Source organism: Dermacentor andersoni, chromosome 3 (genome assembly GCF_023375885.2).
Source record: "Dermacentor andersoni chromosome 3, qqDerAnde1_hic_scaffold, whole genome shotgun sequence".
Classification (NCBI taxonomy): Eukaryota; Metazoa; Arthropoda; class Arachnida; order Ixodida; family Ixodidae; genus Dermacentor; species Dermacentor andersoni.
Window position 1 is genome coordinate 115,182,980 of NC_092816.1, and position 24,287 is coordinate 115,207,266.

The window sequence follows — 24,287 nt, forward strand, 5'->3', positions numbered from 1 at the left end:
CTGGTGCTTTGACCGAGCTGATTGGGCTGCTTATACCTCCCCTCCAATTCTCGCTCATTTTGAAGCGTCAGCTCCAACCGAAGTCTGTACCGGTGACAGTAGCTACGGTATTGAAGCTATCATGGCCCAAAAACAAGGGCGAGAACGTGTTATTGCCTACGCCAGCCGCGTTCTTTTTCCTGCTGAGCAGAAGTATTCTATCATCGAACGCGAGTGTCTGGCTCTCGTTTGGGCAGTGTGTAAATTCCGCCCCTATTTGTATGACCAGCAATACATAGTCATCACTCATCACCACGATCTGTGTTGGCGTTCGTCCCTGAAAGATCCTTCAGGGCGCCTTGGCCGCTGCGCTCTGCGCCTTTAAGAATACAACTATTCAATTGTATACAAAACCGGCAAGTTAGATTAAGATGCGGACTGCTTGTCGCACCATCCGGTCGACCCACCTGACGTTTCTGCGACCGGCATACTTGCCACCGTTCTCTATCTGGCTGCTTTTCGCGATATTGCAGCCGAACAACGTTGGGACGCCTCCTTACAACACCTTATTCAACGGCTCACTTCAGCGACACCCGATCCCGACACCCCTTCGCATGTTTGAACTTCACGATGACATATCGTACCGCTCTAACACGCGCCCGGACGGCCCTGGCCGACTCTTCTTTGTGCCTGAGCATCTGGGTCAGACTTTTCTCGCCCAGCTTCACGATGTACCGACTGCCGGTCACCTTGGTGTGTCACGGACTTATCACTGCATTCGTTGGCGCTTCTTTTGGCCTGGTCTACACCATGACATCTGCCGTTGTATCGCTGCGTGTGACCTTTGTCAACGACGCAAAATGCTGACCACACTCCCTGCTGGCCGCCTTCAAGCACTTGATGGGCTGTGTTATAAAGGGTCGTCTTTTTTAAACGAATTATCATTGTTGTAATCGCCGAGGAACCTAATGAAACACAATGTGTGTGGTTACTTTAGTATAATAGTAACGCTGACTTCAATCGGAGTAGCAGGTGAATATCATCGTAGCTATAAATTGTAATGTTCTATGCTACTACGTGCCACAACAGCAATATAATTATGAGGTACGTCGTATATTTGGAGACTGAGAATTCATTTTGACCACCTGGGGTTCTTTACATGCACCCAGTGCACGGTACACGAGCGTTTTTGCACTCCGCCCCCATCGCAATGCGGCCGCCGTGAATAGGGTCGAACCCAAGACCTCGAGCTCAACAGCCAAATGCCATAACCACCGTGCAGGGTGAAGGGGAGCTCGGGAGCTATAGCTCAGGATAAAAATTACTACTGCACGTAATATGCTCGCACTCCATTTGCAGCAAGCATGGCGGTCATGTTTGGCGTGTTCTACTGGGTGGTTCTGACTCTGGCTGTGCCGCTGATGATCATCGATGGCATCACGCCTTCGCTGGCGCATTACGTGTTCACTTCAGAGTCCAGAAAGTACTACTCGTCTTACACGCCCTGTCTTGGCACTTACTGGATCCTTAAGATGATAGGCATCGCCGTTGACTTCGATGGTGAGTGCGACACCCTTTCGCCATAGGTTTTCAACGCGATAAAGAAAAAACATTGCAGGCATAATAAGGTACTTTAATGAGCACTTCAAACAAATAATGAACGCAATAACGCAGCATACAATGTGTAATATTGTTACAAAGATCACCCATGCATTCCTGTGCCTACTTCCACTTCACAGCATCCTTCAGCGATCCTGATACTGCAGTGGGGACCCGGCGACAATTGAATAAATTTCGGAATTCGTCTCAACAAAGCATTGCCATCTTGAAAGCAAGCAAATTATTGACGATGCTCTTATTATTCGCAGTAGTTTTGCCTGCAAGTCTAGGATCGCTGAGTTTCATTCAGTTACAGTTTTCGGAAAATTTATCCTCGAATGCTGCATCCTCCTCCATAGGGCTGCATTGTATCCATGGAAATCTGGCCGTTTCACTTGCATTCTGTTCATATGCACCGAGACGGTATTTCTAATACGAGATTGCAATACGAGATTTTTATTATTACGAAATTGAAGTTGTATACGAGATTTCTATTACGATATTGTATTCCTTTCAAATAAATCCTTCCTCTAAGTAGCTGATTACGGCTATAGCAAAGGTGCGGCCTCGTGCGTTCCAATTACTAAAGCAGAAATAATGTAAAATGAAAATCGTTACAGGATATGAGCTCCGGTGAGTGCTTGTGCCTTCTATTTTTCCGCAAGCACTTATGCCGACCTGAATGCAATTGAAGCCACCACTATCTGTCAAGGCATAATAGGTCGATTGCAACTCTCTGCCAAGGCCATTGAGGAAACAGGACGAAGAAGACTATACATGTCGCACGCGCAGTGCTGTATAGGTTTGTAAATTTAAAGGTGGTAGCCCAAATGGTTCGCATGCGTTGTGCGAAATGCAGTGAAACTCGTTTTGACAACCGCACTACCGACGAGCATGCTTAGAACAATACAGGCTGCAAGCGTCTGCGTAACCTTCTACAAAAATGGCATATAACGAACGACCAGACCCGTTCGCCTGCATTAGAGTGTGTTGACGCAAACAGAATCGAGCGCGCTCCGACGTTCTAGCGCGTCATTGCCCAGCCACGCGAAACCAGGCTCCGCCCCTTCAGTAGAAGTAGGAATTGTTTTGCATTGGGATCACCTATGAATGACAGCGGCTCGAAACCGCGAAATGTTACATTACCAGCCATTTACGTTGTGTGCTGCGGCTTTGCTGTTAGCTCAGCAAATTTTTCCGTAACTGAACTGCTAGGCGAGCGTGACGTTTCGTGTTTAGCGACTACGCTATACAAAAATGACCACAATAGGCGTAAGTTTGATGTCCGTTAGGGCTCTCTGCACCTGGAAAAAGACAGTAGGCGGCGCCAGTATGTAGCAGCGGTTATAGTTTCATTGGATGTTATATAGTGATAGCTCTGTTGCAACAATATCGCGGCAGTAGTTGATCATTCAATCATTAAAAGTGGTAATGCAAATGTCGATTCTATTGCAATACCGTCGTTCGAGCCAGCCACATGGATCTTACGGCTGTTTTCAACAAATTCGTTTAAATGCCAGAGCCGGTGCCTTCATAGACTATGTCTAATTGAAGGTGGTTCGGCATTGTATACCTTGCCCATATTTCGATCTCGACGCAGATTTGGAAAGACTCATGTCGTTTTTCAGGAGCTGCTGGCTGGGATCTGTTCTGGACGTTCGCATTCGGCTTGGACAGCATCACCATCGGCTACGTGGTCACCACGATGGCCGAGAGTTTCGTCTTGATGCTGTTTCTCATCTGGTACCTGTCCGCAGTGCTTCCCTGGAACAGCAAGACACCGCGGCCTTTCTACTTCTTGCTGCAAGTACGGGTCTCGAACCTTCCTATAGCCGACACGCACCAGGCTAGGAGAAGCCGAAACTTTGCGAAAAGGTTGCTCGGTACAAGCTTTCGCTTAAAATGTTTATTATTCATCGAACGTTTTTGCGCTTTCAATTTCTGGAAAGAGAAGCTTCCAATGAGCCCTATGTAGGGATTGTGGTCATATCCTTCAATTCGTATTTTGTTATAAATAGCATATTTCTGACTGCAAACACTTTTTTTAAACATATACACAATATATATTCGACTTACGCCTCTGCTGATAAATCAACTGTCCAGGAGAACATAATTTGTATAAAAGGCCAAAAAAGTAATACCTTATTTAAGCTAATCAGATCGGTTAACTTACTAACATAAACTTTAAAGCAAACGCTTACATTCGAAAGTTGAAAGCACTAAGTCTCAGAGAAGCCTAACTGCGTGTCTCTACATTTCCGGAAGGCCATGTGGATCTATGTAATTGCCGTCAAGTTACCTATTCAATTCAGTTCCTTACGCACGCGACGCTTCAACGCGCGGCTAGCTGTCAAACCCATCTCTGAAGTAGGAGAGCGGCACAAAATTAAGCCGCCACCGTGCTTAGCCGTTCCCACGAGGTGATGCGGCATTCTGTGCATCTGCCGGTTAAGCGCATTGTCACCAGAGGCAAAGCGCGCCGCTTTATTGCAGAGTTTGGTAAAGCTTCACTTTAAGTCACCCTGCTACGTCACAGCGGAGTTGGACAACAAGCATCACCTCGCATTCCTGCGTGCTTAATGTTGTCGAGTGAATAATTTGATGGCAGTTATTGGTGCAAAAGCGTCAAATAGCACATTGAGCGAAAAAACCGGCCTCTGTATTCTGCAGCGGCGAACCGGAACCTAAAGTTCCATTGGCTGCAACGCCAGGTCACGAGCGCACCTCGACAAATTTCTATTCGTTGCGAAGCCATGGCACGAACGCGTTTTGACGGAGCAGACTGGGCGAAAAAGAACACCTTCTGCCGTGCTGGCGAGCCAGTTTTTGCGTGAGGGGAGAGGGCATTAACGTGACGCCACGTCACCCTCGTTCTCGCTCTAGAAATCCGGCGTGTGGCGCCCGAGCCAGCACCCCAAGCTGCTGCTGCTTGCTGGCTAGGCCAGCACGTATGCTATGGAAGCATCAGCATCGTCGGGGACCGCAACCTCGGCAGTAGTGAAACGTGGCCGTCCACGCCAGTACACTGCAAATGAAATACGCAAGCGGCAGAACGCAGCAAAACGAGCGATGAGGCAGGCAGCGAAAATCCACTATTGTCAACTCGCCCGATACACGGGGGGCAGAACGGGCAGCAGCGCAACGCGCTAGGAGGCAGCACCAAGCCATTAACGGATCGCCAAGCAAAGCGTATCAAGTGGCCGGAGGACGAAGCCCTTCGACAACGCGAAGCCGTAGCGCGAGGGGTTACAATACGAACACAGCATAAAGCATTAATGCATTCGCATTCACGACTTATAGGAAGTGCTTAGGTGTCCTCGGATTTTTTTCTTTCTTCAGGAATGGGGTACGTTCCGGAAAGTAGGATCGCAGAAATAGAATTTCATGCCAATTTCATTTACCTTTAATTAGAAACCTGCTCCGTAATATTTGTATTCAGGCAGTTAATTGGTGTAACCTGCTTAGTGAATTGATAGCTGCAGTCCTTCTAGCAAATGACGGCCCCTTGGACAGGCAGTTCATCTGCAGCGACGCAATGGGAGTGAGTTTAATAGGTAGTTTTCTTAAAGGCTTCGAATAAAATACGTACACTTGTCACGGAATAAAACGCGACATAGAGCATTTAGTTGAGCCTTGCATATGCGCAAAGTATTGAGAGTACTATGTCATGTCGCTAGCAATCTGGTCACCAAAGGTGACGCGGACTACTATCTAAGCGTACGCGACAATATTACGTCACTGTGACACGAACTACAGCCGGTAAAAACAAAAGTATGCGCGTTAGTTAGTCCTAAATGGACGCGTTTCATTCCATGAACGCTGTGCACACTGCATAGTACACACCACAAGAAAAACATAAGCGGTGGTATGCAGCATCAGACACCGCGTGATGATTGTTTAATGAGAATAACCTACAATTTTGGAAGGCTCACCTTTAATACACCGTTATAACGAGTAACATTTACTGCAATAGCAATTATACAGGCGCTCGAGACGCTTTTGCACCGTCGCCACTGTCAGGCTGTCCTGCTGTCGACGACGCATGCGCAGATGCGGAGGTTTAGATCATATAGTGTTTCATACAATTACTAAAGGAAACAGCGCCGCTAGTGTCTACGGGAGCTGCAAGCAGGGTGGTGCTGTGCTGCCAGCATGGGAACGATGTTGAGTATATGAATTTGCCGAAACTACATCCTTAAGGGTTTCGTGGCTTTGTAAGGTCATAATTTTCAACAATGTACTGCGCTTTAAATAATTAAAGAAGCATAATTAAAACTGTCCGACGGCAGGATGCGAACATAAGACTTCCAGCCCAGAGGCCGGATATTGAAAGCATTACGTCACGGAAGCAGGTGTTTCTCGTGAGCAAGCCAGCGTGTTGAGACGCTTGGCACGTTTCGATTTGACGACCTCGACTGGAGGAATCGCTGCAATTAGTAGGGATAATGCACGTTTTCAGTGTCTCATTGCCTTATCCATTTAGTAAACGTATAGACGGCTACGAAGTTTAGGTGCGAGAGCAAGATGATAAAACGTGATAAAAAAAGCCAAAACAGTGTGATGCCACAAGCACTAAGGTCACACAAATCTACGTACTGACTATCATATCCATGGTGGCTGAACAATCGCAGCGGCAGAGTTCCCTCTGGTAATTATTGTAGGCAACTCTGCGATTTAGATGGTCTACCGAGACACGGAGTGCGTTCGGTTGGAATGATTACGAAACCAAATGGACGCACTGTCAAAGCTCCACTCAATCAGCTCAGTGGCAGAGCCATGACGGCGTCTGCCTTCCGCTGTTACTAGGGGAGCTGTGCGCTCGCAGCTGTAGGCATGCTAACTTTCCTGCAGAGCTGCGTTTCATATGCCCTGGTCAGAGTGAAATAGACAGGAGACGTATTCTCGGACGGTCACTTTTGGCGATATCGCTTTCAGCGTGCGCTTGTCGTCTGGTCGTGCCAAACCGGATGAGCTGATAGGATGGTTGAGCACTGTGTCTCCTGAAAGCGATAGTACGCTGAAAGTGGTTATCCGAGGACGCGTCCCCAGTAAGCGTCAAGTTATCGCTATCTAATATTTCACTGGGTATAGGCTAACGGCGACGGTTTCCCGTCCGTCTCATCTCGTACGCCATCGATGTGCGAAGCTTCCAAATCAGTTTGAGGCGTCTCATTACGTCAATGTTGTGAAACACCTGGGAGCTGCCAGGATGCTCTTCTGCCCAGCAGCAGTTAGCTGCCTTGCGTGCTGCGTGGTGCCAGCATGTTGCATCCGCGTATGAATGCAACGCAGTCCGACGAGTTCAGGCGCACCGCTGAGCGACACCGCCAATTTCTTACCGTGGCAGCACGTTCGACATTGATTGTGTGGCAAGTTATTGCGCAAATGGTGTCTGTCTGTCTGTCTTTCTTTCGTCTCGTCCTACTGAAGTCTCCTCCGATCAGCCGAAGACTCAACACAATACAGAAAACAAAAAAATCGCCGACTTCATCATAAGGCTTAGCAGAAAAACCTCAGCGGCCAGGAGGAAAATAGCGAAGATTTAGAACCTTTCGTTGCTGGAGTCTTTCATAACAATAATTTCACCGAAAACACTAAGCACAGGATTGTGACGTTTTCTGCGATATCGTGTGCAGCTTTAGCTATGCGTATTCCTGTCGGATCTTACACAGAGAAGAGTACACGCGTGACTACAATGTTTGTTCACAATTTCCACAGAAAAACCTTTGCTGAGCAAAACTACTTTGCTCAATCATTCCTTGTAAATTTCAAATCCCGGTATCGTCGCGCTATTTCTCTACCACTGTATATTATGCTACACTAGTCGCATTAAGACTCACCGCATTCTACTGAATCCTGCAGGTCACGTGACCAAGTTTGTCACGGTCGCAGTCAGTCACTTTTGTCGAAAAGCTGTCGTTTTGGATCAGTCACTCCCTGCTCGGTCATTGAACTCTGCGGCGAAGCTCTCAAGGCTGCTGAACGAATCAGCAGTGCACGAACAGGACGTCTGATTGCGCTGATGTTTGTTTTGCGCGCCGATGGTGGTGGGAGCTGACACGTGCGTCACTGCCAGTCGCGTTCTTTGTTCTTTTTTTTTTGATGCAGCAGGAATCACGAAAGAATAGCTGACCCAACTGACAAACTTATTAAGTCGCCTTGACGAACTCGTCATGGAAGTATAGGTAGGTGATGAGAGCGCCAGAACACAAGTGACAAGCAATGGGAGGCCAGTATGTCTGAACCGACGAGATGTAGACTCTCGTACGGCCTGTCGGTGCAGATGACAGAAATGTTTCTATGTTTAAGGTAAACAACAGCACTTACTGCGCTGCCTTTATGCTGCTCGCTGATGAAGACCAAAATTTTTGTGCGAAAGTAGGCGCCAACGGCACCATTCAGTAAGCATTTCAGTGTGGCGACTGGCAGACAGCGCTGTGTGATGTTTTGTCGTACGGAGCCTACGCCCAAGCGCTCGCAAGAAGGCTCCAAAATTGGTCGCCCAGACACCTAGTCCTGTTATTTTCTTCTCCGTTTTTCGTGCTACTTTATGTCATGATGGCCGCCAAAACTCGCTGCTTGAACGCCAGTCACAGTCGATCCCGCTGCCACTGCCAATCGAGGATGTGAACGCGCCTTTATGCGCACTTTGGTAACAAAGGCATCAAAAAAATAAAGGCTGGAACTTGCCGTTTTCAACGCTCCCGCGTCTTCTCGTAAAAAAGCGCAAGTTGGCGGGGAATTTCCGCAGTAGTGAAAAAAGAAAATACAACAGTATCCTCTTCATATATATATATATACATATATATATATATATATATATAGCTTTTAATGAAGTGGCAGTAACGCTCTCAGTAAATTATGGCATGATTGCGCTAATTTCATTTGTGTAAGTTGCGATTGTACAAACAGACGACGTTTTGCTGCAAGATAGTATACGTGCACTCAGAGGCATAGCTTCCTGCATTTTTTATGCATCTGTCGGTCGTTCTTTTCTGTACATCGTTCTCTCTTCTTTTTTTTTTGCTAGTGGGATAGCTGCATACAGTAAACCTAGATCGTTTCTGTTATGCAGCGCCTAGCAACACCAGCTCCTCCATAACCCACTCCAACCAACCGTTTTCTAGCTCAAGTTCTTCATCGCGGTGAGACTTGTGACGTCGGCGTCTATGCGAAAGAAGAGATGCCAGGGAAGAGGCGTCCTTGTGACTGTAGGGACACACATGTTGTCCAAGTTGTTCTTTCAGCTTTGTTTCGCATAGGAAAGCTGCCTTCAGCTGTGATGCTATAGACTCTCCCACCCCTCCTTCCCAAGACTACCGTGACTGCGTCCTGCACGGAGAGTTCTCTTCTGAAAGAAAGACGCGGAACTCTTATAAGGAGCTTGTAGCACGCAAAGTCAGTCAATCGCGTAAACGGAACATTTCGTCAATACGCTCCGCAGGTCAGCTACTGGATTCCCTCAGAACAGACTGCGGACAGCACCCGGTCTAAATACAAGCGGATGCACTCGCACCACGAGGAACCACCTGAAACGTCGCTGGTCGTGGCCAGTATTCGGGCGGTGACGCTGGTGAGGCTTGAATCTGCCGTGCTTTGCCGACTCTGTCATGCCCAATCTGTTTATGTTTACTCTGTTTTATTTGCCCTGGTGGGCAGATTACGTTCTGAACATGTGCGAACTTAGTGATCAAGCAAAATTAGCATGGTAACTAGCGCACTGCTCTTGGTCTTTTTTTTCTTTTTCTTTTTTTTTTTGCTTGAGCTGGGGTTGAGATTGAGTTGCGTTGGCTGGCAACCATGCGTTGCCAGCCAACGGAAGAGATCGATGGTCTGCTATTGAGCAACAAGGAGCCTTGGTTGCATTCCCGCGCTAACGTAAGCCTATCATGTAGCAGGTGATACGCTCTTCGTACCCTTTCTCTGTTCTGTATATGTTGGAGATAGTGCGCCGATCTCAAAAGCTGTAGAGCACATGAGAGAAAGAGAGGCAACGAGATCTTGTTCCAGCACCGGAGCTCAATCTCCACTGACAATTATTTTCTTCGATCTCTGGCGCCAGCTAAGCTCCCACGCCGCTCGTGGCGTCGCCTGCACCTCGTCTATGTCGCTGGCGCCACAAAGGACCGAACCAGGCTCGGAGTTCTTTCAAGCGTTGCCTTGCTATGCGTCGATGCCGTCAAAACGCCAGCGACGATTTTGAGCAGTTCTTGGCGTTTCGGCTTTTCGCCTCTTACAGGACGTCAGCCGACGCCGGCAGAAGCGCCGACTGTTGGTCACTCTCTTCAGCTTGTCGGGGCACACCGCCAGGCATGTAAATTAAAATGTACTTTTACGAGATTGATGTGATCGTCCGGAGCAACATGCAAAACATACCAAGTGCAACAAGTTGCAGCGCTTGCGAGCAGCCTGGTACGTCACCTCTTATCCCCGGACCCCGGCCCCCCTACTAAGTTGACCACAATCGGATACCACTGCGAGAAACCACGGAACATATTTGGATTCGCAACCTCGTGAAAAAGTCATAGCTTATTTTGGATAAATTTCTGTATGAATCAACGTTTAACGCGACTGAAAAATGCGACCGTGCGCAGCAACCACTCGCGTAGTTCACCTCATCGCCTTGCAAACTGACCCGCAACAATACGTCCACTGTAATAATCCATGTAATTAGTTCAAACTTATTCATTAATAAATTGGGGTTAGTTATTATCTATTTCGATTTTCATGAAAGTAATGTCCGCATCTCCGAGTATCCAGCTCAACTCAAGAAATAGAATTATGTTATCTGCCACAGGTGATCTTAAAATTCTGTATAATAATAAATAACGTACATAGCGCCATATAACTTACTATCCGCTTTAGCAACGTAGTCAAGAAACCCAGTTCTTCCAATATTTAAACAAAGGGGAGAAAGGTCACTTACCTGCGCACCCTGAACATGGAATGGGGTCCATTATCCATTATCATGACGGTCAACTTCTGCGTGCACCGAGGCGGTTCGACCTTAAAACTTAAAACACCGGAGCGTGTGGCACACGCTGTTTAATACAAATTAGCGTCACGAAAGACTGTTTCGTTTAGCATAGCATATCTATTTCAGTAGTGCAAAAGTCGGACAAACACGTGTTATATTTCATAGAGAAGGTGATAAATGCAAAACAGCAACTCCTGTTCAACAAATGAAAATAGTTAATTCGTAGCAATCTTTCGCTTGGTGTTCGGTGTCCCTTTCGGCCCCGTTCTGTTCGTCCTTCCGTTTCGTGTAGTGCCATCTAAGCTTGATCAAGTGAATCTATGTGAATACACCAACATTGCACGTTTACCAACACTATTTGTGGGCGCACGAACCTCCCACGCGATATTTTGTTATAAAGCCGCCAGGTGCCTACACACATCTGCCCAAAGCCCAAGCTATTACTAGAATTTGCTAGAATTCACTACATGGCGCTTGCCCACTGAGGTTTCTGCCCCAGTTTTGTACAGCGCAGCTATTAGGTGCCTGTTCCTGCGGTGAGCGTCGACGTATTACCTCGTAAACACGCGAACAAGCACAGCAACGGACGAGAGCGAACGTGGAGCGCAGCGGGAGATGAAAGAGGCGATAGCGAAGAGAGCACGAGGGGGAAAGCGCAGGAGGGAGTATTGCGAAAGCGGGACAACAAAAGCGCAGTGCCGCACAAGACGGACTCTGCGGCGACGATGGCTACGAGATGGCGCCAGAGAAACGCGCGTCGTCTGTAAACCAAAGCGCTGCATGAGCGCTGGTCTGTCTGCGGCGGCTGCTTTGAATCACGCCCACGTGGCTCTCACGCGCTTCGTCTCGCGATCTCCCGATTAGCGAGGCAGTCGCGCCACACTTCGCTCCGTTCGGAACGTGCCACACGCGACAGATTGTCCGTGCCAGCCAATATATGCCGAAATGAAAACATGTATTGTGCTACGCTCAAATTTTGCATTACAGAGTATCGTAATCATCGGTGAAGTTTTTTTTGTACACGTTTGGGGTTCTAACGATGTCAGTTCGAGCCTTTTATTGTGTCATATGTTGTCATTCAGAGTAATACGTTTCATTTTAAACACTGGACATTCGTAACAAGTTGTGTTCACAGGGGTCACTTGTTTTTAATGAACGCTGTGTCGATGTAGCCTATGCGACGCGACGACACGCTGAACGCCGTGCAACTAAGATGAAGGTATTGTCGCTCAGATTTATAGCTGGTAGAACACGAGCACGAGTGCTCATAGTAATTCGGATAAAATGAATGAACCAGGAAACTCATTGTTTTCGCTGGTAAGCATGTGCAACCAATTATCTCTCATCGTGCACGTTTCCAGAAAGTTTGCTTATCGTCGCGCACAATTCATCTGTAAATATAGTTCTTGCGCAGGCTCTTCAAGTTCCAAGTTGTACACACTTAGCAGCCAACTCAAACGCAATTTCTTTCTATGCAGAAATTCGGACACTTGACAGCACTCGACTCCGTGGACCTCAAAATCCTCGACAAGCAAATCACCGTCATCCTCGGTCACAACGCAGCAGGCAAGACCACCATCCTCAAGACATTGGCCGGTTTGTATATGTCTCTGTAGAAATCATCACCGCGGTAGCAAGTACATGCGTTCGAAACGAGAAAGTGTGAAATGAGATATGCAAATCTCCCTATCTATGTATGTACTTTTCCAACCGCTTTCCGGCTTACCTGGGACATTGGGTAATCCATGGTCAAAGCCCAGGTAGCAGAAACCGATCTAGAAGGTTTAAATTTGGGCTTGTGCAAGCCAAGAAGTTGTCTACAATCTGGCTTGTACAAGCTGAGCAACAGCGCTAGAAAACTCCACAAGCACTCCTGAAGCAAAGCTAATGCTCCCTCCGTATTCTTCTTAGGGAAGTCTTGGAAAGCAAGCTGTTCGTTAGGCTATATGTAGAACTTACTTATGAAGGTTTATTTTTTTTGCCCGAAAAAATATGAAGCTTCACTGCAAAAAAAAAAAGTTAACTAATGCATATGTTAATCGTCCGCTAAAGCAGATCGCTTCCATAAATGTGCTTTTCTTGGAACAGGTGGCGTGATGCAGAATTTCTAGGAAATGTACATATATTCAATGCGACTGGCTTTGCCTTCAAAATTTAAGCGCGCCAAAAGATGCTAATCTGAAAAAGTTCAGCAATGTGTCCTACGTAAATGCATGCTTTTGCAAAGGCATACATTATTAAAAGTAGCCGCATAGATTCTACAGTTTGTCATAAATATGTAAGAGTACAACGTTGAGGGCCTGTGTATGACATGCAAACATGTAAACATGCATTTCAGCACTGAAATTAGATTCTTCAGAAATGAATAGACTATCGACAGCATGATTACGCTTTGCAAGGGAACAGAGCTTTAAAAATTTGGGTATACTGCTAACACAGGAAAAATTCATGCCAGACACAAGGGTGTCGAACGAGGCACATTGAAAAGACACCTTGTAAACATACTGTAAAATTCTTCTTCCAAAGCCAGCATTTCATAGCAATATTTAAGGGACAGCAAAAACAGCAAAATACAAGATTTTAATGTTGCATATTATGTACATGTGCTTTCCTTGTGAGGATTGTGACCAAATATATGCATACGTAATGAATGGCATGCCATGCTTTGCATTCTTTAAGTACAATACATATGTTATGAATGACATTTCTAGAAAAACTCTTTCCGCATTTTGACAGGATAAGACCGAAGAAGAAAGGCATGTGAGCTGGTGGAAGGCGCTGTGGCTTTAGAAGAATCTGCGGTAGTTAAAGAAGGGAGGACAAGGATAGACTCACTTACAGGAAAACCAGAAATAAAGAACGGCGTGCTTAGCATAGGCATGGCTAAGAAATAATCTCTACATATATCTTTAAATAGCGAAACACTATGTAACGAGAGATTTCTCCCCATTGACAGCTGTCAAGCGTATACAACTGTATATTTTCAGAAATGAACAAACCATTTTCAAGAATTTTGGGAGTAATTCCATGCTAGATGAACATGCCAGTTATGAAATTACAATATCTCGGGAAATCAATTAGAACACATCATGTTTAGTTGCTTGTTTTATGCATGCCTTTTCAGTGATTGTCCTCGTTATACAGAACAATGGCGAAAAAAAAAATATGACACGAACACTCACCATCATTCAGGTACCAAAATATAGAAGTATAAGCATAGTGCCAGAAGACCGGTATAATTCACTTTATAACTTAAAATGGCAATTCATGTTCACCCAAAGCATCTCCCATGTTCTTTTGCTGCACGGAAGTAAACAGTTATTATTGCTTTCCATTACTTTTCATCTTGTAAGCAAGCGGACCTGAACATCAGTTACAACTGTAATAAATGCATGTAATGCTCCTAGTCCGGTTCCAAATTTTTTTTTGTCGGGTATAGAATCCGCCAGAATGTGTACAAGTTTCCCTGTGACCATATTAAAGCACAATTTTGCTACAGGATGCATAGATGGTCCTTGGAAGTTATCTGGCCATTGTCAACAGACATTTGAAAATAACATGTGATAGTTGACCTAAGTAGAGTTTAGAAACCCAAGACAAAATATTATTGCGTTATCATTCACTTAAATCTTATATAAAACTAAGTCATTTTAACGAGAGGTAAAAGTGCTAGATGAAGCTGATTTGGTTAATTATATCAGCGCAGTCTAAATTTCTCTTTAAATACTAACTGAACACTAAACTTAACGTAATATGTCTACTCCTTGTCCGATCGCAAAGCGCAACTCTTGCACCAGGTGGCTGCTGTTTGGCGAATGTCATGAGTCGTCACATTTTCCCACGTGGTATATCTTCGAATAGCTTCTGGAATAACAAACCATCTAGTCAAACAATGCAAGTAGCACACAGCATCAGCAGTTTTTCCTGATATCTGTACCATTGTCACATAAGAACGACTATGCGATTAAAAAACATTTTATGGAAAATCAGTTCTATGCGACTGCAAATGGGAAGACGGCTTATAATAGAGAAACTGTCATCCACTCGGCTTAGCTACACTGGGTGGATAACAATTTTCTTTTTCAAATGTGTCTATCTCTTTGTATATATTTTTTGTTATTCCAAACGCCGTGAATATTGTAAGAGTCACCGCACTTATGCTTATTCAATCAGCAGCCCTCTAAACTTAACTTCAACGACACTGTAGACATGCAAGTCCCTGAGGCTCTTTTTCTGCCGCTTGCTTAGCGTGGTAAAGTTTCCACCCAAGCTGTCCGAAAATCATGTGTAGGGTTCCTGCAGTAAAGCTTATTAAGTCCCGCCTCCACGTAAGGGAGAACCGCTGTGTCTGAAAAAAATAAACATGCGAACAAAATGAATTCAAAGCATAAAACGCAAATATAAATATGATGGCTTTTACAATGACTGCAAGAAGGCAGAGATGAAAGCCCCAGAAAAAGTAAGCAGAACAGCAAATGACGCTGGATGATATGCGTTATAGAGAAATTACTATTGCAGCAATATGTGCACAAAAACTGCAATGTGTAAACAGCAATGGTGTAAAAAAGTCACACCTTAAATCACTGCCTAACAACAACTCAAAAACATGAATCCAATGAAGCCACAAAATGCCAATAAAATAATAAAATCACCTTTACGTGCATATGAAAGGCATTTGTTGCCCGTGGCACGAGTTATTTATAAAGAAAAGGTGCTGGTATTGTACATACATAAAGCGTTTCCTTACATTGTATCGAAAAGCAGGATTGGAGCTCTGCCTGGATCTAATGTGGTAACATTTTCTTTGTTTCTCCAAGGGCAGCTCGTAATCTGCCATGCCATTCTGCCAGTTTCGTTTGGAACACTGAGAGCTGCTAGGACCCTCTTATTTGGATTTCTTATACTGTTCTCATGTCTGTCATTAGTGCGTAAATGACTGAAAGCACTAAAAAACTGACAAGAGCCAGGAACATTTTGACAACTTCGACGGTAGCTAATAACATGCCACGCAACGCACCTTCAGCATGCATAACTATACCCTATATAGCTGCGCATATTCTCTCCTTCCTCTAAGGTCTCTAAGTCCCAACCGAACTCTTTTTTGCTAGTGTCATCATTCCCAATTTGAGGTGCAACGTGTCTCGAGATTATGTCACTGTGATTGGTATTCTTCGCTTAAATATTGACCTCACTGAACCGCGGGCAGCATTCACCTGGGAGAAAGCTTGCATTTCGCATATCTTCATAATTTGTATCTCTTAAGCGCTTGGTTAGTACAGGAAGAAGCATCAAAGGCTATTTTACACAATGGGCAACAACGGCGTTCACAGAAAGTCTTACTTTGTTCTGATGCGCTGCTTTGATTCTTGTTCTTCACAGAATAAAATCAATGAACGTATATAAAAAGCACGTGCCTCTACGTCTCGATGTAACCAGTCGGAGGGACGCATATATTATCCGCATTGTGTTGCAGTTCTAACGCCTTCAACAATGTAATATACATCACTAACCAGTATAAATCACGTTTACATAAAAACAGCACCAGCTTAAAAAGTTGGCAATCGTCGACTATGAGGAAACTACGCGGCGCGTTGGTGACAAGCGGTTCCCGCTGTAAAAACTTCAGCACTGACAACTGATGAGAACGGAATTAAATAATACTGCGCCAACCAAAATGTAATCTCAACTAGAATAGTTTATTAAGTTGTGCCCGCAACATCAGACGTGCGGCGAGGAAATTTGAAACGAAATTGAGGAGTCGTTCCACTCTGTGAAGGTGGATGACCAGTGAAGCTGTAGCACATCACACAGGGTTAGACAAGGGTAAACTTTTTTTTTCATCATTTTGTAATGGCAGTGACGATAGTTTTGTGATTACTGTGATATAGATTGATTCGTTCGATTACAACCTTATACAGAATCTTGCTGCAACTTAAATCTATACAAGAGCTGTGTTGAGTAGTTGTGTTGACTCTGAGTGAACCATTTCTTGTCTGGACTTGAAATGTCCTCATTGCAGTCTCCAATGATGATCACAGGGGTAGTGTCATCACGGCTAGCCCATGCAAAGTGCGTGGTCATGAACTTCTCGATATCCAACTTGGGTGTGCCTGGAGAGATATGCGCAGTGGTTATCACAATTCTGTCATTCGTTCGCACGGCACAGACGTCCATCCCCACAGTCGCTGGCATTGTCTTCTTGCGAGTCAAGAGGTCAAATGTACGTACATTTTGACCTTTGCGTGTATGGCAACGCCTCCTGCTCGTAAGTCAGGCCTTGAACCGGACGGGGCTATTGTATTTTTCACTTGATTACGGGGGTATGAGCCATTGATGATCGCAGTTATCGACATGTTGTTTTCTATGTTGTATGCGTTATTAGAAAGTATGTAACCACTGTTTGTTTCATTTTGATGAGTCTGTTGTGTCTGCCTTACGAGGCTATGAACCATTGCATTTTTTTCTCACTTAAGGGGGTATGAGTGCTTACGAGGGTATGAGCCATTGATGATGATAGTTTTGTTGGCGCACATATACAGCTTCGCTGTAATAACTGACATGCCCTAATTAATGTGAAACAATAATCGAAGATCTCAATGGTGGTAAAATTGTGCACCACAGCTTTCAAAACCGGTAAAAACATTGATCACTTACCCGAATGATGCGTCACCTTCAACGCAGAAAGACACAGAGAATGTGATGCACGCATAGACTTGACCTATTGAACCAGTTAGGACGCGAGAAAACCACGTGGAATCAGTGCATGAGAGAGCCAGCGTTGGAAGCGGCCAAGCCACAAAAGTGCAGCAACTGTATCGCTACGCCATGCTATATTAGCATGCGAAACTTATACAGCTAAGTTGTCTATGGCTAGGATCCTGGGAATTTCTTGTGCCTCAACGGCGACAGAAAACGATAATCATCAATGGCTCATACCCGTAAATGCAATAGCTCATAACCCCGTCGAACCCACGTCCCAAGGGTTTCCCAAGGACAGCAACCCGATGCTTTCTTTAGCAGGCTGCGCCACAAATCCAGTGGGTATATGTGCTGCTTTAAAATGAACCTCTCGCCTACTTGGGTCACTCAGTATGTGCTTCTGGATGTGCGGCAAGCGAGGGAACAATTGAGCGTTAGCAGGCACTGGTGCTTGACGTTTGTCGTCTCGGAGGCCCGCGCGGACTTCTCGGCAGCGCCCCTAGAAGGCGCTGGGGAAGCGAGAAAGAGGAAAATAGCGAGAGCTTGGTGGCGCAACCCACCGCCCCGTTCCAAAGGGGACGCTGATAACATCCATCCATCCATCCATCCATCCAGAGGAGTCCCGCTGGAGTACACGCCTAATATATAACTCGCTTCAACGGTGCTAATACTTTGTGTCGCTATATTGATTCAACGCTAAACGCATTGTCAACGAAAGTCAACGAGAGATGGATTCTGTCGAATTTTTGTTGTAGGCAGGCATAGGAGTGCTAAAAGAAACCATGAAAAATTTCGATGTCAGCATTTTGTGGGAAACTCTTGGCATGGTGACTCGGCGCGGCTTTTGAAAGCGCTACTGTAGTTCGTCTTAAAGGAGTTATATTCGCTATCATGCCTCTGAACGTCTTTGACAACATTTGCAACGCTGCTTTCTTGCGTTTTTGTTTGTTTTACCACACTGAGATGAGGCGTTAGCTCGAAGAAACAAAGGAAAACATGTCGCACTGCTTTGCTGCAGGCTATCCTAGTTCAGAAAAGGGGCTACATGCGCTATAGGTTTTAAACTAGGCACTTTTGAATGAATCGCGCCGTTTAGTTGCACACAGACGAATGCGCTAAGGAAAATGCACGTTCCCATTTGTTTTATCACGTTCTGAACACTGCGATGCGAAGTGACGCCTATATAGTACCGAGGCACCATCCTAGCGTCCCACTGGATGGGTGATAATCAGCATATGCATTCTAACTAGTCAGTAACTGGTAACTGCTGCACTCAGCGTTGGAAAAGGCAACAAAAAACTGCAAGCACGAATTTATGTCCTAGTTATTTTGTCTTTGTTTTTGTCTTTTACCACCTGCAATTAGTATTTAAGAAACTTTGTGCAACTTACCAGCACGGTGAACTAACTCTACGGCCTGTTTTACACATTATTTTCTTCGTTGCTTCGTGGTGATGTTTCAAGGACTTTGAAAATAGGGCCAATCGTGTTCGTACTCAGATGGCTGCTTATTTTCGTCCTTCTCTTTACGCTAGCGTGCTTCTTCCTTTTGCCCCGGCGCAGGCATTGTGCGTCCCACAAAAGGATGCACTCAGGTTTGCGGCTATGACGTGGTGACTCGTTCGTCTTTTGCGCGGAGGAATATCAGCTTCTGTCAGCAGGACGATGTATTCTTCGCCGACCTCACTGTCTACGAGCACCTCATCTACTTTGGACTGGTACGACAACAACTACACCGCACTTGTTAAGAAAATTCATAAGCTCGATTCGCAAAGGTAATTTTTTGCTCCGGAGCGCTGTTTATCATTGGCCGACCGCCTTCGTTAATACAGTGTCACGATTGGTTGGCACTTGCTCTTATGAACAGGGACAGCATCACATCTGTTTGTCTACGGGCCCTCACTTTTCGTGCCCTCATGAGGTTTTCCTTGGAGGGATGGGGGAAAAGGAGGGTGAGGGTAGGCCGATTTATTTTTAAGAGAAAACATTATTTTCACCGGTCCACTACAACACCGTTTAGCGTAACTGCCCATAACGAGCAAACTAACCCCCCCCCCCCCCCCCGAAATCTGTGACGTGCAATTATAGTTTTTGCGACTCCTCGCAACACTTTCTAAATAAACGCTTCAGTTTTTCAACATTTCCTCTCATTCATGTCGTAAACATTGTTCATGTTTTTTTCTTGTGTGTGTGTGTGTGTGTGTGTGTGAGAACACGAGCTGAACTTCAATGTTTTCCTTGCGAGCAAGTTGGATTCTACAGATGTCAGTTAAACATGGGCGCTATAGCGGGAAGCTAATGCAATTTGTTTCTATCCCATTTCTGTCATTAACAATATCTTATTGGTCAAACATGTTTCGGACCACCCCACTTCGCTTGGCTGTCACCCGGCATCATGAAAACCACGACAACTCCTCGCGGTATATGACGTGTACACATGATCATGCATGATTAGGCAGAACAAAAAAAACTTCCACATCGTGCCTTTTCGTCCTTTTCCACCCACTAATGGTCAAAATGTTTCGCGTTTGCGCCGAGTTCGCGTGTCTGTCAGGCGAAGTCACGAAACTGCGAGAATTTACCACGTCAATGTGACGTGTATGCACGAAACATGCAATAATATGTATTTTCTTTAAATATTTACCTCCCCCATTCCGAAGGTAATAAGAGATGGCTGCTCGCCAATCACTGTAGCACTGGATACTCAGAGCGGCTAGGTAGAATGGATTTCTTAGCATATCAGTAAGCATCTTGCGTGACAGTATAACGTTGCCAAGCCCTTTCTGCACGTATACAAACTCACTCTTCCAACTCTCTTAAGCTTCCATTGCACGTCGCCACTATTTTCGACCAGCCAGTTCAAGCTGAGCAAAGAGAAGTGGACGAATCGCGGACGCCGGTACCGCCCTCCTCGTCCGGTTATCTACTTTCACTGCGCTTTACCTAAACCGTCTCTACTTCTGCGTGCTCCTCGCACGTTGTCATCCAGTTAGATTTTAAAAAAACTTCCAAGGTAGGCGATATTATTTGCTTTGGAAGCCAACAACAGTGACCTTGTCTTGCTGAGAAGAACCTTTGATTGGGCTGTTCAAAGAATACTTCGGGTCTCCGCCGGATGCTTGCGGCTGTAGTTAAGCAAATCTAACACCATGACATTGGAATAAAACCAAAAAGAAACAGTGTTGCGTTATACGGCTGCATAAGTGATTAAATACAAGACAGGTAGTTTTCTACACAGCAGCAACTTTCAATAACCCGTAATGCCATTTCTGTGACTGGAATATTCAGAGAAACTATAGGTTTTCTCAGTGGTGTCTTGCATCTCCCCTAGGGCGCCAGCCGCGCCCCATGGCTGAATTCTCAACCCAGAAACACGTAATGTTCTCAGACGATGACAGCACTGCTAATGTGGCTTTATTGAATGCCTTGAGCTGGCTCGGGTTTAAATAGTAACTGCTGCGACGCTGACAGATCTTCGTTGTATTTGAGCTATTTTGCCAAATTTACAAAAGCTTAAAACAAGTCACACATCTCTCTGTCTTCCTGAGACGCCCCTTTTATTCCATTGTTTTGAATATTTGACATTCAAATGAGAACGATGGTAACAGAAACGTCTCGACAAAAATTTCTCGCCTTCAATCCACTACCAACACCGCTGAATAGCACTTAATGTGGTGGGAAAGAGCCAGTTGGCCATCGCTGCATTCCTAGTTTTCGTTTTATTATAACCCCTTTCGCGGAGTAGTTTGCTATGCAGGAACTAGATGGCGCTACCGACGGCGCGCCACGCGTTGCCTCAGGCGAAAGCGTACATACGCGCACGAAGGCGAAACTATTACCACTTCTACCCTTCTACTGTGCGATAAGCTGTCAGAAATGCAAATGGTCGATGGGTAACCTACTGTGCTCCATTTATGCTTCGAAATGTGGAACGGTAGAGGGTTTGTAGTGCAGTAGTTGGCTGTAAGAATAATGACAGGCTTGTAGAAGAATGGAATAAATCTGTGTTGTCAAGTTCATGGACCGCTCCTACTCAAGGACTGCCTGTGCGGCGGGCCCTTCGCAATGAACAGCTTTCCCCAAGGATAAAAAAATTCAATCATCTGCTCGCTAACCTCCAGAAAAAGGACCTCAACGCCGCAACCCTGGAAATAGGGAGTACCGCTCGTTAAACAGTGGTAAATTGGTAGCGTTGTTTCCTGGCATAATAAGTTTCTCGCACGCTAAGTACACGCACCCCAACCCGCACACACGAGCTTCCGCCAACTCTATTACCCACGTATCCAGAATATATGCATGGAATCAATACTCTGAAGCGCGGGTGAAGGTTGCTGACACACTCTTTTGACCTTCTGCGCAGCTCAAGGGTGTTCCGTACTCGCTGATCAAGCACCGAGTCGAGGAAGTGCTCGATGACCTTTACCTCACAGACAGCCAACATAAGCAGCCGCGCCACCTGTCCGGAGGCGTCAGAAAGAGGCTCAGCGTCGCCATTGCCGTCGTCTCGCGTCCCAGGGTATATGCTGAACCGCCCTTCTCGAGGGCACTCCTTGCGATCGTATATAGTCACTGCTACGCCCTGTAATTTCCCTAGCTGTGTAGGATCTATTGAGCAAATCAATGCATTTTCGCGTTTGTCGCTGAAAAGACAAACCAGACTTTTTTTTCATTTAAAGTGTGCTCTTGATCTTTTCAAGAGCAGAAGCTCTTCAGGGTTACGAACTTAGTATAAGTGAATGGGTATAGGAGTCTGGATGCAGTTCGACTTCTATTACGTATCGAATAACATGACTATAGCGTCCCAGTTTAAAGGTAAACGTTCGTTTCACACTCGTGCTTGAAGGTAAGTGTCGCCTTCGCTCATGTCAACAAGTGCAGCTCGGCTCTTACGCTACTCGCCCAAAGGACACCCTCCTTCAGGAAGCCAGAAGAATGATGGGAACCAAGGAGCTCGATTTGCCATATTCGTTTCGCTCATTGCACACGGTGGTCTCGACCTCGGCAGACTTCATGCCATGAGGCAGCGTACAAGGCTTTACTGATCATTTGCCTACAGCTGTGTTCACATACTCCTGACGCCTGCAGGTCAGACTTTTCCACATCCACTGCCACAGCCATGACGTGCGCTGGCTAACACTCCGGAGGCCACATCTAGTACAAATTAAAAAAACACACAAGGCGCACTTTCGCCTCCATAGCTCAGTGGAAGAGCGCAGCACACGTAATGCATAAGGTGAGGCTTCGGTTCCCAGTGGCGGCAAGTTGTCTAATCGTACACTTTCATTCGCTTTTTCCTTATTCTTTCGTAATTTCAATTTAAACGAGCAATCCATGTCCAGGAAGGTTTTTCTTGGCCCTATTGTATGTTGGCTTCATATTGTTGTTAATATGCTTCAAAAAATTTAGCTAACCTATGTTAGTAATGAACCTGGAGGTTAATGTCAAGGACTTTAACTTTCGGAGCAAGTGTCGTTTATTAAAAGTTTATAACAAAGCAACGTTTAACCTTTACACGAGATGGTCTGCCGGTATTAACCATCATTTTTATCCACGACAGCCACTTCGGCCTCGGAAAATGCAACGAAATGGTGACATCTATAGGCTTCGAGAGGTGTTTTTCTTGTCCTATCCACGCATTCAATCCTAATTGATTGGACCAGTCCACCAGACCTTGAAGAAAGCCTTTGTGATGCCTCCCGAGAACAGAATAATTAATTTATTTCTCAAAAGACCACGTTCAAGCAAATCTAATGAAAGTTACGCTGTTCCTCTTGGAGTTCTGTTGTGCTTTCGCAATGGTGCCCCAAACACAAGCTACGCACAGTTCTTCTAGACAGTGCATCATAGTCGTCACGTACCTCTGTTCGTTTGCCTTCAGTCTTGCCAAATCGGTTAACGATGGGACGTGACGCTCCCGTTTACTTGTTTATCACTGTCTCGCCGGATTCTATTATTAACAGGCGCTTAAGTATAAGGTGTGATCCCGTAATCTACAAAGTCATCTGAGTAAATAGTTGAGGCAGTTCTCGTTCCCTCCGCAGCCTATTTTAGAAACATGAATTTTCAAGCTCAGGCTGACTACTGATACTGCGTTTCAGTGCCATTAAGAAATGAGACCATTTAAAGACAATGGTGGGAACGCGTAACAATAACGCGTGTGATTACTGCTTACTGCGAAAACCTTCGCACGTGCTGCTTCCTTAACTTGTGTGCACATAGAAGCCAATGTGCTCAAAGTTACTGGAAAGCCAACGCTATTGCTCCTCCATTCAACGGCGCAATTTCCAGTGCCCCTTGCCCATCTCAAACGCAAGCGACGGCACTGGCTGCCACAAAAGCTGCAACATTGGGTGGTGCGCGCAGGTGATCCTCCTGGACGAACCGTCAGCGGGCATCGACCCGGAAAACCAGGGCGACCTATGGGACCTGCTGCTGGATATTCGACAGACGTGCGCGGTGGTCGTCACCACCCACGACATGCAGGAAGCGGACGCGCTCGCTGACCGGCTCATTATAATCGCATACGGACGAGTGCTTTGCTCGGGATCGTCAACCTTCATTAGGAAAAACTTCGGTGCGAACCGCCAGACGATCACGTGCATAATGCTAGTACCAGGTCACGATCAAACCAGAGCGCGAAAGAAGGCAACACATAGTTTAAAGCGAAGAACATTTCGCCGCACATAACTTACGACTTTCAATTTATGCCGCCGGGAAACAAGAAAAAAATCCTCACTTGTCAAATGCGCACGTATTTCCGTAGAACAACAGCGAAACGTTTATAAAATCAAAGAGTCACGCTTCACACTACGAAGCAAATCCCCAGGCATAATTTTTTTGTTCTATATCCTCGGTCAAACTGAGTATCACCAGTCGATTATACGGAATCTTGTAACGTGGTCAGGTTTCGCACAAGTTCGGCGGTGGAATGAAGTGAATTTTACTTACGTGTGCTACTACACAGTAGCATTGAAGGGCCCTTAAATGCGGCTACACTGCCGCAATAATTTTGCCGTAAAGCCTCAACTCAAGGC

At 45.6% G+C, this 24,287-nt stretch overlaps 1 protein-coding gene across 1 annotated transcript; it reads left to right on the forward strand.

The window, feature by feature from the left end:
• The first annotated feature begins 1,344 nt into the window (after positions 1-1,344).
• Positions 1,345-24,273, forward strand: LOC126538334 (phospholipid-transporting ATPase ABCA3-like). Its single transcript, XM_050185195.2, has 7 exons — positions 1,345-1,539; positions 3,207-3,385; positions 9,023-9,151; positions 12,034-12,151; positions 18,817-18,971; positions 21,614-21,769; positions 23,617-24,273. Exons 1-7 carry the CDS (start codon positions 1,353-1,355, stop codon positions 23,938-23,940), a joined length of 1,248 nt encoding a protein of 415 aa, XP_050041152.2. The 5' UTR covers positions 1,345-1,352; the 3' UTR covers positions 23,941-24,273.
• The last annotated feature ends 14 nt before the right edge of the window (positions 24,274-24,287 follow it).